Source organism: Protopterus annectens, chromosome 2.part0 (assembly GCF_019279795.1).
Source record: "Protopterus annectens isolate FY-2018-M chromosome 2.part0, PAN1.0, whole genome shotgun sequence".
Taxonomy (NCBI): Eukaryota; Metazoa; Chordata; order Ceratodontiformes; family Protopteridae; genus Protopterus; species Protopterus annectens.
The window spans coordinates 1,316,007,524-1,316,022,677 of NC_056728.1; the positions used below are offsets into that span (position 1 = coordinate 1,316,007,524).

Genomic DNA, 15,154 nt, shown 5'->3' on the forward strand with positions numbered 1-15,154 from the left:
GTAAATCCTGGTTGCTAAGTTACTGAAGTGGTTTCTTCACCTTAAATTCCTCTCATCTTAAAGACAGCATTTTATAACTGGAATGTTATGTCATTTTCTGTTTTAATCATCTGGTTCAGCTGACTTTAAGATAAGTTCGTATCTTGAAGACATTTTCAGTGATGACCATAAATTTCTCTTGTTGCAGTTCAGATCCCTAAGTTATGGAAGATGAAACAAAACTTGTTTGATCTTCTATAGGGATATACTTTCTCTCAAGATCACCCTACCTTCTCTTACTGTGGTGACCTTTAATTAGTCAGCTAACATTTTAGTCTTTTTCATGAAGCTCAGAACTGGTGACGACTATATTTGCCACACCTTTGTGGATTTTAAGCACCTATTGGAACTGTGTCATAAAATGGTTTATTAGCTTAGGAAGACAGGTTTGTCCTTTTTAAGGGGCTTGCACACCGCATTGCAGACACCATTAAGTTAATAGAGCATTGGTTAAGGTTATCACTGTCATTCTACAAAAGATAAGGACGCTTATAGTAGTGTTTCAAGAATGTTTCTGCTTCAATCATTAATGCAATCATCACTGGTGCATTAGTATATACAGTCATTAAGTTCTGCAGTTTCAATCTGAAATCCAGGATCACAGTGTCATTTAGGAGAGAAAAACTTTAGATAGTTTGCAATGGATGATTAAATTTGACTCGCTTGTCCTGTGTCACACTTTTTGTTGTTGATTATCTTGACCATTGTGGTGTCCATACCAAAAGACCTCACGGATGCATGGGTAAAATTTTAAAGAGCCGTGTGAGAGTGGTCAGAAATGATTTGCTTAATAAGAGTAAACTGACTACAGTCCCTTTTAAAGATCAGCTAAGGTGAACAGTCATATACCTGTAATGTTCAGGGCCTAAAAGCAATGCCAATGTTTTAGGGCCAGCTGTGTAGTTTGCTTGTGAAGATACGTTGAATGGCATTTTCCTTCATATGTAGATGAGGCTTCAGCATGTAATCACACCAAATAAAGGGAAGAAGAAAATGGGGTGGGTCAGACTTAAACACTTAAATATCTCAAGATCCAACACAGAGTGGGATATGTGACTCTGTTTTGTCTTACTGAATACAGAGACAAAGAGATCGTCTTGCATTGTGGAAAAAGAAAAAAAGGAAGGGAGGGAAGGATAGTTTATCAGAGCCCTTTGTAACAGGTAATGTCATGCTGAAACAAGATTTCAACAGAAGCATAAAGGATCTCATAAATGGATGGAGCAGGAAATTAAGAAAGGTCAGAGTGGTTCAGAGAGGACAGGAGAGGAAAGAGTGAGGGGGAGGCATGCTGCTTTATACGCTTTACATTGGAATATAATGGTGATGAAGAGAAGAAAGAGGCACTGATATCTACACTGGAGGCCAGACCCTATATAAGTCATCAAACATGGGTAAGACAGAGGATAATAAAGTCACAAATAGAAATAAATAGTGAGAAAAGACGGGAGCTGTAGGGATGATGGAGTCTTAATCTTCTATCAGTAACTATGTCACAAAGGAGAGAAAGATAGAAGAGCTCTAAAGAAAAAAAAAAAGAAGTGAAGGAAACTAATATCGTTGACATGGCTCTCTTTAAAGTGGAGAGAGTGTTGGAAAGACAGCTACTAACACTGACCATACTACAATGTGGCTAATGATATATGGGATAAGAATAAGAGAGAAGACTATCAGGAAACTCTAGCTGGAGGGAGCCAATAAGTCAGCCTGCTGAGTGGCTCAGTAGTGAAGGAAATAGGTATGTGGAAATGAGCCTGTTTAAAAAAAGAAGAGACTGTGATAAAGAGATAGACACAGTGTGGTTAAAAGCAAGGTAAGGAGGTGGTATCGTGGAACAAGAAACATACAAAAGGAAGAGATAAGATTAGGAAGAAGAATGTGTGTAAGATGTCATCAGAAAGCAGACACATTATGTTATCTCTCAGGGAAAGACAGACCAGAACATGGACCTGACTCAGAGTAAAGAGTGGGTAAAACAAACATTCCAGTTATAAGCACTGGAATGCTGGAAAAGTTAATTAATATAGAAAAGGAAAAGTTGATGAAATATGAATAGCGAGAGATTACTTATTCAGTTCAGGGCTAATAACCTGAGAGGGAAGGATGATATAGAAAAAAGACACACGTTGTCATGACTGAGGATGATAGAGAAGACCTCTGTGACCTTCAGTGAGATAAGACAGATGGGGTTTGATGGTCTACTTCCTATCCTCCTATTTTCTTAGAGAACTGACAAATGTTCTTGGTAGATTGCTAACAAAACTATCAGCTATGTTTTGAGACTTGAAAGATATCAGAGGACAGAAGGGTGGCATTTCCTACTGAATTGCACAAAACATGGTCCAGGAAGGAGTAATTTAATTACAGAGTAGTCATTCTTATCTCTGCTTCAGCAAAAGTTATAGAAGCAGTGGTGGAGAAGGCTGTTGGAATTACTGAAGGATAGCAGTTCAGTACAAGGACAAAAACATGAAACTACAGTGCGGTATTCTTATCAACATAATATGATCCAGTTCTTCTGCTGAGTCACTGCCAAGGAGGGACAAAGGGACCTATTGAATACAGCATATATCATTTTTAGTAAGGATTATTACACCGGGCTTCAGATAATGTTGCTGTGAAAACTAAAGGGTTGTGGGTATGACCCATACTGGTGTGGTAAAGGACCTTAACTAGCAGATAGGATGCAGCGGATAGCTGTTTGAGAGGGAAATGTGAGAAAAAACAGAGACCATTGGGATGCCACACTGTTATATGTTTACATCATACATTGTCTGTTAATTGAGGACACAAAGACTGGAGTGGTAGAGAGGTACATGTCAGCTAACTTTGTGTTACCTTCCCCTGCTAGTAGCGTGACCAGCTTGCTGGTAGCCATGATTCAGTTTAATGAAGTATGTGGGTCTTCTGTTTGGTAATGGAAATATTTCTTTGTAAAAAGGGACAGTCTGTTAAGCAGAAGCAGGACATGTTGTGGGCACATTCAGTGTTCATCCATGCTGAAATTGTTATATTACATGTTCTGACAAACATCATCTTGAATTCTATTTTTTATTTGTGTGTGTGTGTGTGTGTGTGTGTGTGTGTGTGTGTGTGTGTGTGTGTGTGTGTGTGTGTGTATGTGTGTATGTCAAGCTAAGGAATTCAGGATGTTTTCATATACTGCAAATACCTGTGATCAGATGTGTGTATGGATATGCAGGAAGGCACTAATTGTTAGAAGGACATTTGAAAACATACAAAAGAGAATTGAGCCCTAAACAATGTTCTGTACTATGGTATACCGTTACAAGGTGAGGGGGGTGTAGCTGTAGTAGTATGACACTGCACAAATGAAAACCATGTATTATTATCAGCTGTTCTTATTGTTTCATGTAACTGTCTAGGCTTATGTATCAAGGAGCACTGAGCAGGAAGGTGGAGTTATGAATGAATTCTTGAAGACAACACCAGAAACTGATTCACAAATTACATCACATACACCAAGCAGTTATGCCACTGCAGGTAATTAACTGTCCGAATTAAACTAAACCTACTCAGTGTATTTTTTGTAAACTTTACTGAAATGAGTGTGCTAGAAAGTCACTGTTAAAACCTGATTCCTTCTAACAGAAGCTTAATGTTGCCGGGGATTACACATTGCCTTTCTGTTGTGGGGTTTTGCATGAATTTTAGCAGAAATGCATTTCTTCAGGTTCTTTACATTGAATATTTATAGTTCTTTTCATGGTAGTGCACAAATGTTTAACTATTTTTGAAACTTGAAGTGCTGTCGACAAAAATGTTAACATGGCTGGAACCGGTCTAACAGCACAGTACCAGTATTGCTAATTGCATTTATGATTATTGTATGGCAGTGAACTGAGCTGGACAGATTACCTGGAGTGGATGGTAGTTGATTGTTTTATGCATAAAGATCACCATGTGAAGGTAGGGAAAGTTTCTACTTTCCTGCTATCATACTTATCACAGGTCAGTGGGGGGGGGGGTCCTGCAATCACACATATGGGCAGCTAATGTTGACGGAAACACTGATGAATGGCAAGTCATCAATGCAGGCTCTGTCATGCTGTTGTCATCTGCACGATTTTTGTCACTAAACTGTGTGTCATTCATATCTTTCCTTTCTTCTGTGATTGCTGAACAAAAACTACTTCATTGAAAAATATAGCATTCCCTGTACTATCATTTCATTGTAGGCAGTACTGTGCTGTGTAATGGTAATGCAGCAGTGATGACTTATTATAGTGTTGTCAGATTTAGAACACAAGCTATGCAAGCCTCCCAGGATGACTCTGCAAACATGCAAGCTTTACCCATTTAAATCTAAACTAGGTTAACCCCCAGGTGAAGTCCAGTATCTGGCTTGGAAGGTGATAATACCTAAAGTCAAACCTGATTGCATGACTGAACTGGTGGGTCAGCTTTTAAAAGTAAACAACAAAGCGTCTAACTATTTATTTGTTTATTTATTTTACATGTGTTACTGGGTAAAATGTCTGACTAGGCTGAAAGCCCATTTTCAGCAGAGACCCGGGGAGAAAAGCTCCTTACATATCCAATAGTAAAAGTTTTACAAACTAATAAAATAAACAAATATAATTTTACAAAATAATAAAAGTCACAAAACATTATACAAAGTAATGCAAAAACACAAGTACAAGAAGTACAAAAATAACACAGAAAACTAGGAGGTCATAACAGTGCAATGAAATGCATCATCAAAACAATGGATATAGAGTCAATACAGACAGCTAAGAGCAAGATTGGGGTATAAGACACTATACCTAGATTGTGTTCAAAGATCAGTAGACTGTAAATGGTTGGAAAGCATGTAATGTAGTTATCAGATGTCAGAAGCAGAAAAGAGTAGGATCCCTAGTCAGGGTTGGAGCAGGGACAGAGCCAGTGGTTGTTGAGGTATTGTCTTAGATTTTAGTTGAATTTGGTGGTGTCATTATGGTTAAGGGTGTGCTGGGGTAATGTTAAAGTATGACACTGTTTTGCCAAAGCCTTACCATAGTAATCTAAACTACTGCAAAACACAGTGCCAGAGTTAAAAGTATGCATTGTATCATTTACTTTTGTTTTAAAAGCAAAAGCACAGTTTGAAATTACTGCTGAGAAGAGATGTCAGGTGTAAGGGACAATAATTGTTATGATTTGCCTGGTTATTCTCTTTCATAGACCTAAAAATTAAAAATCCCCTCACTCCTTATCAGCGCCAGAGATTCATAGATATTCCAAGGTCTCTGAATCTCATAACCATTCTTGTCTTGCCAGGACCCTCTCTCATATAGCACCTTCTTTCTCCAGGAATGCCATTCTGGTCAGTCCTGGAGTCAGTTTGTTGATACCCATCAAGTCATCCAGTTTATGTTTAAAGGATGATAGTGAGTCACACTGCTTAATATGCAGGACATGTTTATTCCAGTGGTTTGGGAGGCGCTAAGCTATTAACCTGTCACGCCATCATGTTTCATGTATCCATTGGTGAAGACTTAGATCCCTGGTTCTACTATTGGTGGAAAAATTGGGCTTGTGGAGAAACAAGAGCTCCAGGGCAATGAGGTCTCTAATGGTGTAGAAAGTAAGACAGAGATCTCACCTCAAAAGTCCACACAACTCACACTGTGTGGGTTCTACCTTTCAGCCAGTTTGCTATCCGTCTTACCACAGGTGAGTCAATTTTTAAACCTTTAGCTTTTGTATGATATCAGCATGGGAAGTGGTGTGAAATGTCTTAGCCAGGTCATGATGTACTGCATATATGGCATGGCCAGCTACAACATGCATAACCCTTTCAAAGACATTTACCAGATTACATAGACAGGATCAACCCTTCACAAAATCAAACTGTTGGGGTCAAGTCTAACAAGATTCTTGATATCGAGAGTTTATGAGATCAGGTGTAATACATTCCATGGCTTTACAGATGAGGCTTTTAGGGCTGATAGGGTTGTAATTAAAGAAGGATTTATAATTATGTTTGGCATTGGAGGCCAGCCTAAGTTTGTGGGCTCCTTTGTGGACGTGATATTGTTCTTCATATTTTTTGTAATGCTTTTGAAATTAAGCTTGAGAAGATGGGTGTTGGGCCTACTAAATAATTTAAGGAGTTTCTTATTTTGTTGTATAGTTTATTTATGACAGTGGACCAACAGGGTAGTTTGTTTTTGAATTTTCCATCATACCTGGTTCTTGTAGGTACTGCTAGCACTATGGATTTTTCTAAATGGGTATAGAATTCCTTAGAGAATCTTTCTGTCATATTAAGGGCTGGTGAGGTGCAGTCAAATGTGAATGTTGATATTTCTTCACATAGGTTAAGGTTGGCATGTTTGTAGCTCTTAAAGTCAATGGGGGCTGTGGTAGAAGCTTTTGGGATTTTAAAGAAAGATGTTACAAGTTTATTGCCAAACTTTACTGGAGAAAGCGATACTGGTTGAGTAATGCATGAGTCAGCTATATTATACAAATCAGGTCAAGAATGCCATGTCCTGTAGTAGACAAAGAAAAAACCTCTGGTATTCCACCACAGCAAAAATCCACCATGATAAAGTCCTGTGTCAAACAGCAAGCAAGATCTGAAGAAGGCTAAATAGCTGAAAGTGCTTATCGTTTTATCACTATGGAATTTTAATGCTGTTTTTACTTTTTTCCATTAAATTTGCTTGCTGTTTGACACAGGGCTTTATCGTGGTGGATTTTTGCTGTGGGGGAATACCAGAGGTTTTTTCTTTGTTTGCTTCACTTTTCCACTGGTAAACCTTCAACAAGTGTAAGATAGTTTTTTCCTTGAATGTCCTGTAGTAGGGTTATTTACCAGCTGCTCAAAGCAACTTTTGTTTCTTAACTCTAGGAATTTTTGGGCATACCCAACATTAGAGGCATGGGTGCCCCAGCTTATTGAAGGATAGTTAAAGTCACCCAAAATAAGGGAGTTTTGTTAATACTCAGATAATTTAGGATACTTAGGAATCTTCTGTGGTCACCAGGGAACAAAGGAGATGTTCAGTAACAAGCTATTAATTGATAATTAATCCTAAATAGAGTGATTTGTAGTTCAATGATTTCACTTTGTGAGTCCCTAGAGATCTGCCTACAGGCAATATGTTCATCGATAAATATGGGGAGTCCACAACACTCGCCACTGGACCTGAAAACAGGAAACATGGAAAACCTTAGTATACAGGGAGTGTTCTCGTTAAATTTAAACTTTCAGTAACATTGCAGTCATGGCTGTAGGAGTACTTTGAGATCAGACAATTTACTTATTTATTTATTTATTTATTTAACCGTGGTTACTAAACACATGAAGTACTCCTCATTTATCTGCAAGTGGCCTGTATTTGGATGGTAATTGTTATACGTTAATGATTTTTAATGCTGTTTTCTTCTGCTTCTTTAGTCTGAAGATGATTACCTGCTGATGCGATGCTTCTAATGCATTTTACCCCACTCTCAGTAATTTTATTTTGTCTCCATTTTTATATTAAAGATCATATGCGCATTGACAGAATTGAATTTAGAACCCACACAACTTTGTGCATTCATTAAATATTAATTATGTCTAGTAGCTGTGTTCCTGATTTTGCATGTATGTGTGTTTTTTTCTCATGTATGCAGTACAAAGGTCAAGAGGAAAACTATGTTCATTCCCCTGACCTCATGTCATCAATATGCTGTGCGTGATACAGCCATTCAACAACCTCCTAGGAATAACCCTGATTTTGAGGGAAATTTAAATGATTAAACAAGAAATATTTTTAATAACTTCTTTAATATTTTTGGTTATGGAATCACCAAACGGTCAGGGCAACCACTCAATGTGATGATCGATGATTAATTACTACCATTCCACGTAATCTTTAAAGGATAATCAAAATGTCTTTTGTTTTGGCTACTGTATAGCTCTAATGTTTGATGATCCAGTAATTAATAATTATTCCCATTGATAGATTGGGTGGCAAAATAACTTGACTCAGATATTATTTTTTCTGTTGATTCTGCTGGAAGAATCACATCCTGCTGGGCTAGAGGTTATCTGAGTGTTTCTTCCACCTTCTGTCTTGAACTGCCACTTCCTATCAGGTGCTATCTGACTTTAAAGACCAACCACATTCAAAAACTGTAGAAAAGATATGTTTTTCATCATCTGTTGCGGTTCTTTGTAGTAATAATGCTCTAGCATCACTGTAAGTGGGTTTTATTTCTCAATGTATTACACAACAAAATGACCGTATTGGTACACTCAGTTAATCTCATTTTGTTTGTGCCTGTTTGTATTCCATAATAAATTCTGCATCCCGTCAGATTTATTCAGGTAAGTAGAATGTTTTTATTATATAGTCATTCCATTCATTTTCTGGATTCCTATCAGAAGAGTGAGACCAGACCAAATGAAACCCAATACTTCAAGAAATAAATTGCAATTCAGCCAAAAAAACAACATACTCCAGAGCTTGCTAATATATTTTTAAACATTTTTGCAGGAAATTTGCCCTGATGTGGGATGTCTACCCCTCACACCCCCACTACATGTACCTCAGAGTAGGGGAACTATCCTGAGATACCACAATTTCAGACTTGGTGCTTATTCGCCCATGTGCACACATTTCCATGCTCTAGGAATAAGCCTGAATGTTGTTCTCTTAGACACTGTCTGTCAATTGTGTTTCAGTACTCACTTTTAAGTCATAGTTAACAATTCTTAATCAAGCTTCTTTCTTTCCATTTACCTGCTGCACTCTTCAGAGGCATAGCAGGCTTTTGTAGTGTCTAAGACTGTTCTCGGAACTGGTGCCCTTCCTCCCAAGCTTTCAGTCCACTCCATTCTACTGTCCTGTAGAACAACACTCTAAAGCCATATATTAGCCCCTTCCCCACCACAGCTCTTCATTTGAAGAGTTATAAAAAAGCAAACAAAAAAGGTCCACTTTCTTATTCTGGCTTTCCATATACCCCTCCCCCACTGCATATCTTTATTGGAAAAGCAAAATAAAAGATCCACTCCATTCTACTGTTCTGTCACTGTAATGCTGAAGGCACACTCCTCTCCCTGCTTCTGTTCTTCACTAGAAGAGCAAAAAACAAGAAGGTCTACTTTTTTACTCTGGCTTTAATGCCCAGGTAATCAACCCTACCTGCCCTAGGTCTTCAGCAGAAGAACAAAGCAAAAACTAAACAAATAAATAAATAAAGTAAATAAAATTAGTTCTTTTTAAAACTTTACAAAGCTGATTGCTGCACTTGTAACAATCGCCTTGCTACAGTTACAGCTTATCCCACACAAAGTGCTAATGTGTGGGATAAGCTGTAGTAAATGCCGATAAACAAAGAAGAATGCAGGAACTGCACTATATGATCGCATCCCCTAACACTTTCTACCTCGGGGAACTGGCTTCTTTGCCCCACCCTTGCTCTGCTATTGATACTGTTTTTAGTATATAGTTGCAGTATCACATTTTTATTTGAATGTTGCTCTTGGCTCATGAAACTTTGCTATACACTATAATTTCACAATTTTTGAAGACATGAATATACATGTCTTTCAAAATCTCACTGAAATATTACTATGATTTGCCATTTTGTGCATTACAGGAATGACTACCAGCTCTGCATGCACTGACTAGTTAACACCATTCTGTGTCAAGTTCCTTATCAGAATCACATGCAATACCTTATGATGTTCTCTGTCAAAGCTCAAATCAGTTCACTGTTCATAGTCACTGCCATTAAGTACACAGTACAACAGTATGCAGGCCTGTAATCAGAACACTGTTTTACAGTCACTCTCATTACATATACAGTACAGTAGCATGCTAAATCTGGAATTGTGGCACTGTTTCTTGGTAGCTGCCTTTAGATACGTCATACAGAGACATGCAATCAGTGGCCCTTTCTATGTAGTATAAAGCTTCTGTTTGACCACATCTGAAGGGACAAAAGCTTAATTTTAGCAGCTTACAGAGTATATCTAGATACTGCAAACTATGTTGACCATGGTCAGCCAGTGAGATATAGGTTGTTGTCAAATAAGGTGATCCCAAGAAATACACGTGTAATGTAAACAAGGGGACTAAGGGTAAGGCATAGGGCCATAATACAGGACATGTGGATAGTGTCCTAACCCAAGGTATTGTATGAAAAGATGATACTGCAGGGGCTGGCTGACAAGGCAACGAGATAAAGTGAACAGAAGATACTGGTACCTAGTGTATGACAGCTTAAGGCTGCTGTACCTGTCATGTCTTCCACCCTGCTACCACATTCTGAAGTCATTAAGTGTAAGGGAGAATGACCGTAGGGCAGTTAGAGGTGATAATGGCCTTGGCTGGAGAAGCAGACTGTAGAAAGTAGAAGGCAAGCCTAGTGAAAACAGTGATTTTAAAAAGTAATCCTTAGAATGGAAAAAATATTCTCCAAGCCTAATAATTCAAGGTCATGCAATGAAACATCACACAAGTTATGAGGAGCTGTTTTCAAAGTGCACCTGTAAGTAGGAGGGCTACATTTGCAGTGGCTGGATGAATACCTGTCATGCCTGGGGGGAGTGGAGGATAACACAACTCTCATGGTTCAGGAATGCTTGCAGACAGGGCTGAATAGTGCTGGTACATCTTAGCTATGCAACTGCAATCATGTGAACAAACGCTTGGAAAACCGTTGGTTTGTGTGCCTTAACATTGTCCTGGGAGGCTGTGAAGGGTACTGTAGGTCATGGTATAAATCCAAACTAAGAGAATATAAGTGTTTTAGTCAAGATACAGTGTGCATATCAGACACTGCACTTGAGATTTTGGAAATAATTCCAAGCATAGCACCAGCTGTGAAAAGAAAGTAAGACACTGATGTAACCTAGTAGCCAGGAAATAGGGAAACTATGCACTTGCCTAGCTTACATAATCTTGCTTTCCAATTCATTAAACAATCTCAGTATTATTTCACTGTTTTGTTTTAATTACTACTGTCCTGCTAAATGTTCATATTTTTTTGCCAAACATTTGAAGTTATTTTACGCAGAATTATTAGGAATGAAATGTACTTAAATTAGCCTATATTGCATATGGATTTACCAGCATTCTGGTTAGAATCACTGCCTCACAGCACCTGGTTCTTCAGTACCATTCTTCTGTCTGGATTCTATACATCTCTCCTCACTGTCCATGTGAGAATTAGCTGAATACTCTGTTTTTACCCCTTATTCTAAAGTCATGCATTAGGTGAAAAGACAAGCAGAAGGCAAATTAGTGATTCTGTAAATTGCATGCAGGTGTGAATGCTACATGTGAATGTGAACATGCATCCTGCAGTGGGTTGTAGCCATGTTCAGGATGTTTCCTTGTCTTGTGTCTGCTGACTGCTGAGATAGGCTCTGGCTATTTTTCATTCCTGAATTGGATTAAGTGAGTAATTCAATAATGGATGAATGGGTGCCAGTGAATCTATTTTAATGTTAGCTTTACAATACGATTGCTGTCCATGTATGTAACTCGTTGGATATGTCTCCCTACACCCAAGTTCTTATGTGCGTTTTCTAAGGTTATTATCTTTAGTTGTTTTGATGTTCATTCTAAATTTCTGGAGTATGTACTCTTCTGAAAATGGGGCATATGTGCTGGGTATTCCCAGTCAACAAATGTTGTAAATAAGTAAGTGAAATACATAAGGAACTAAATAAGAAAAGTTCATTGACTGGGTGATACAGCAGAATGCCTGCACCCCAACATACAGATTCACATGGTGATCTGGGTTGAGATTGATAGGCAGATTGCAGCATGCAAAGGGAATAATAAGGCCAGTAGCAGGGTGTGGGCAATTCAAAAAACACCATTTAAACAAAAATACAGTGCTGAAAATTGTGCAAAGGGGTGTGTGGCCAGGATGGTGAGCAGTTAATAGCAATTTTTTAGCTCTGCTACATTTTAACATCTCTAACAGGAATTTTACTAAAAAACTCAAATAGAATGTTTCAAAACTTGATGGCTTTATAGTTAAACATCTGCTGACAGATTTACTACAAAAAAATAACAAGTCTGAAACTCTTTTAACTGCTTTTTTCCTGTCAGGAAATTAGGAAAAACAAATTGTCTCAGAATGAGCCAAAGTCCACTGTGCAGGGCAGTACTAAGAAAAAAGACACACAGGCTATTCTAGGTAACATCAGTGAGTTATCTGTAAAGATAGATAAATTAGAAAACAAAATGGGCAATTTTCAAGGGGAATGTAGAAAACAACTTGAAGTGTTGAGTAAATCTCTTAAACAACAGTCATCACAAATCTTGAGTATAGAAGAAGCAATGTCTGATTTTGATGGAAGATTACTTGAAAATGAGAATAACACTGAATTTCCTCTGAAACAAAACAAGTTATTCCGGGAAAAAAATAGAAGACTTAGAGAACAGATCTAGAAGGAGATGGAGAAAAATGGAGAAAAACTAAGGGCAATACTGCTCAATGCCAGAAGTCTAAACCTCAAGATGCACGCCCTCAAAGCCCTCCTCAGTATGGAGAACATCGATGTCTGTTCTGTGACTGAAACCTGGTTCAAGGCTCCTGAGAGCACCCCAGCACTATCAGGTTATACCTCATATCATGCGTTCCGGCCCCAAAATCCGGACCGAACCACAAAAGGAGGGGGAGTATACATATTCATAAAGGATACCCACACCTCCAGGTTAGTGGCAATGCACGAAGCATCGGAGACCATCCAGGTGCAATTAACCATAGGTAAAACTGCCCTACAGTTTGTAGCATGCTACAGACCACCCTCTCAAACTCAGGAAACCCACACAGCCTTCCTGAAGACACTGGAGAGTATGAATGTCTCTCCAAACACCATCATATTGGGTGACTTCAACTACCCAAACATAGACTGGGAACATTACTCAAGCCCCAACACCCTAGCCCAAAGGTTCCTGGAGTTCATAAACTCAAATGCTATGGAACAACTAGTCACCATTCCCACAAGAGGAGAAAATATACTAGACCTGATCATCACAGACATGGGGACAAAATGCTCCACACCGGAAGTATATCCCTCATTGGTGAGATCAGACCATAAATTAATCTCACTGGAGATCCACATCCCCCCAACCCCAGCAAAAGACCACAGTGAAGAACTTCTCAAAAGCAAACTTCACACTTCTTAAGACTGGAGTGGTATCCTTCAAGGCCCCTGAGCCAGTGGAAACCACAACCCATGCTGCTGAAACCCTTACAAATGCCTTCTACGAGCACCTCCAGGAATGTATGGATCAAGCAATCCCTAATAAAATCAAGACCCTTTCCACCAAAGGCAGGCGCCCGGTCTGGTGGACCCCAGCCATAAACAAACTCTACAACAAGAGGAGAAAGCTACTACATGACAGAGCAAAATCCCTAAAAGGGAAGGCATCTCTGATCAATACTAGCAAAAAACTACGATCACTCATAAAATCATCCAAGGTCAACTTTGAGAGAAAAATCGCTAATGACACAAAAGACAATCATAAGGCCTTCTGTGCTATGTTAGAAACCTGGGTGGAAACTCCCAGATATGCTCAGAATTAGTCCAAAATGATACAAAAATCACTGAACCCACAGACATTGCCAACATACTGGCAGACAGGTTCAGTGCAAATTTCTCCCCTCCCTCCCCCCCAAAACGGGAAATATCTATCCCACCAGAGTCTAGCCCCCCAAACATCTCAGATGCCCAGGTGAGAGCTGCTCTCTCTAAAGCAAAAAACACAGCATCAATGGGACCGGATGGTGTCCCCGGCTGTGTGCTACATGAACTCAATGAGGAACTAAACCCACACATAAGGCTGCTGTTTAATCTTAGCCTTACTACAGGATACGTACCCAAAGAATGGCGTACGGCAACTGTGGTCCCACTCCACAAAGGCGGTGCTTCTACGGACCCTGGAAATTACCACCCCATAAGCTTGACGAGCCTTGTCTGCAAAGCTATCGAGAGGATCATAATGGAACTCATAAATAAAGACATTGGGGACCTACAGACACTGGATCCTACCCAATTTGGCTTTGTCAAGGGCAAATCCTGACTCTTGAACTTGGTCAACTTTTTCGAAACAGTCACTAAGGCCATTGATGAGGGTAAGGCAGTTCACACAGCCTACCTTGACCTAGCAAAAGCGTTCGACACAATACCCCACTCGGGCATCATAGAAAAGCTCACCAGCTTAGATGTAAACCCATATGTCACAAGATGGGTTGCAAACTGGCTCAAGGACAGAACCCACAGGGTTAGAGTTGCTGGTGCCATGTCAGACTCTAAGCCGGTCACGAGCGGTGTCCCACAGGGCTCAGTCCTGGGCCCCCTCTTGTTCGGCATTTATTTTTCTGAAGTGCAGGCAAACATAGGGGATTGTGGCTGACAAAATTTGCAGATGACTGCAAACTGGGCACCATAATTGACACTCCATCAGACACAGACATCCTCCAGAGAGGTCTCATAGAAATGGATAATTGGTGCCAGAGCCATGGCCTTAAGCTAAATGCCAAAAAATGTATAGTCATACCCTTTGGGAAAAACAAGGTAACCCCTAATTACCACATAGGTGGTAATCCATTAAACACGGAAGAAGTTATCAGGGACCTGGGGACCCAAGTTGACAGTAACCTCTCTTTGACACTCACATTGCCAAAGTGGTTAGGAAGACCTTCTACATTGCCCACCTGATCATGAAGGGATTCACATCCAGATCAGGAGAGGTCATTGTACCCCTGTACTCTTCACTTATCAGACCAATGATTGAGTACAACACCCCATTCGGAATGTACCTTACCCGACACCTGCAGCAGTTGGAAAGACCCCAAAAGTTCCTCACCAAAAGGATAAAGGGGCTCAAACATATGTCATACGCTGCCCGACTGAAGAAACTCCAGCTCTATTCAGTCGCATACCGTCTGCTCAGAGGTGATCTGTGCCTGACATACAAGGCCATGTCCAACCCGGAATTAATGGACATGCTCCACCTTAAAAAATCCAAATCCACCAGAGCCACGAGAGCAAGAGACTTAAACTGCAACACGGATATAAATAGGATGTGCTGGAGGGACAGATTCATCACCCAGAGACTCCCTACACTATGGAACAGAATCCCAG

The 15,154-nt window shown here is 39.6% G+C and overlaps 1 protein-coding gene across 6 annotated transcripts in view; it reads left to right on the plus strand.

Moving 5' to 3' along the window:
* The window catches only part of LIMCH1 (LIM and calponin homology domains 1), a 1,973,196-nt gene that overhangs the window by 1,689,024 nt on the left and 269,018 nt on the right, over positions 1-15,154 (plus strand). For all 6 annotated transcript variants that reach the window (XM_044061504.1, XM_044061502.1, XM_044061501.1 and 3 more), the window contains one exon: positions 3,426-3,543. In XM_044061504.1, coding sequence (XP_043917439.1) covers positions 3,426-3,543 — 118 coding nt within the window. The remainder of the gene's footprint in view (positions 1-3,425; positions 3,544-15,154) is intronic.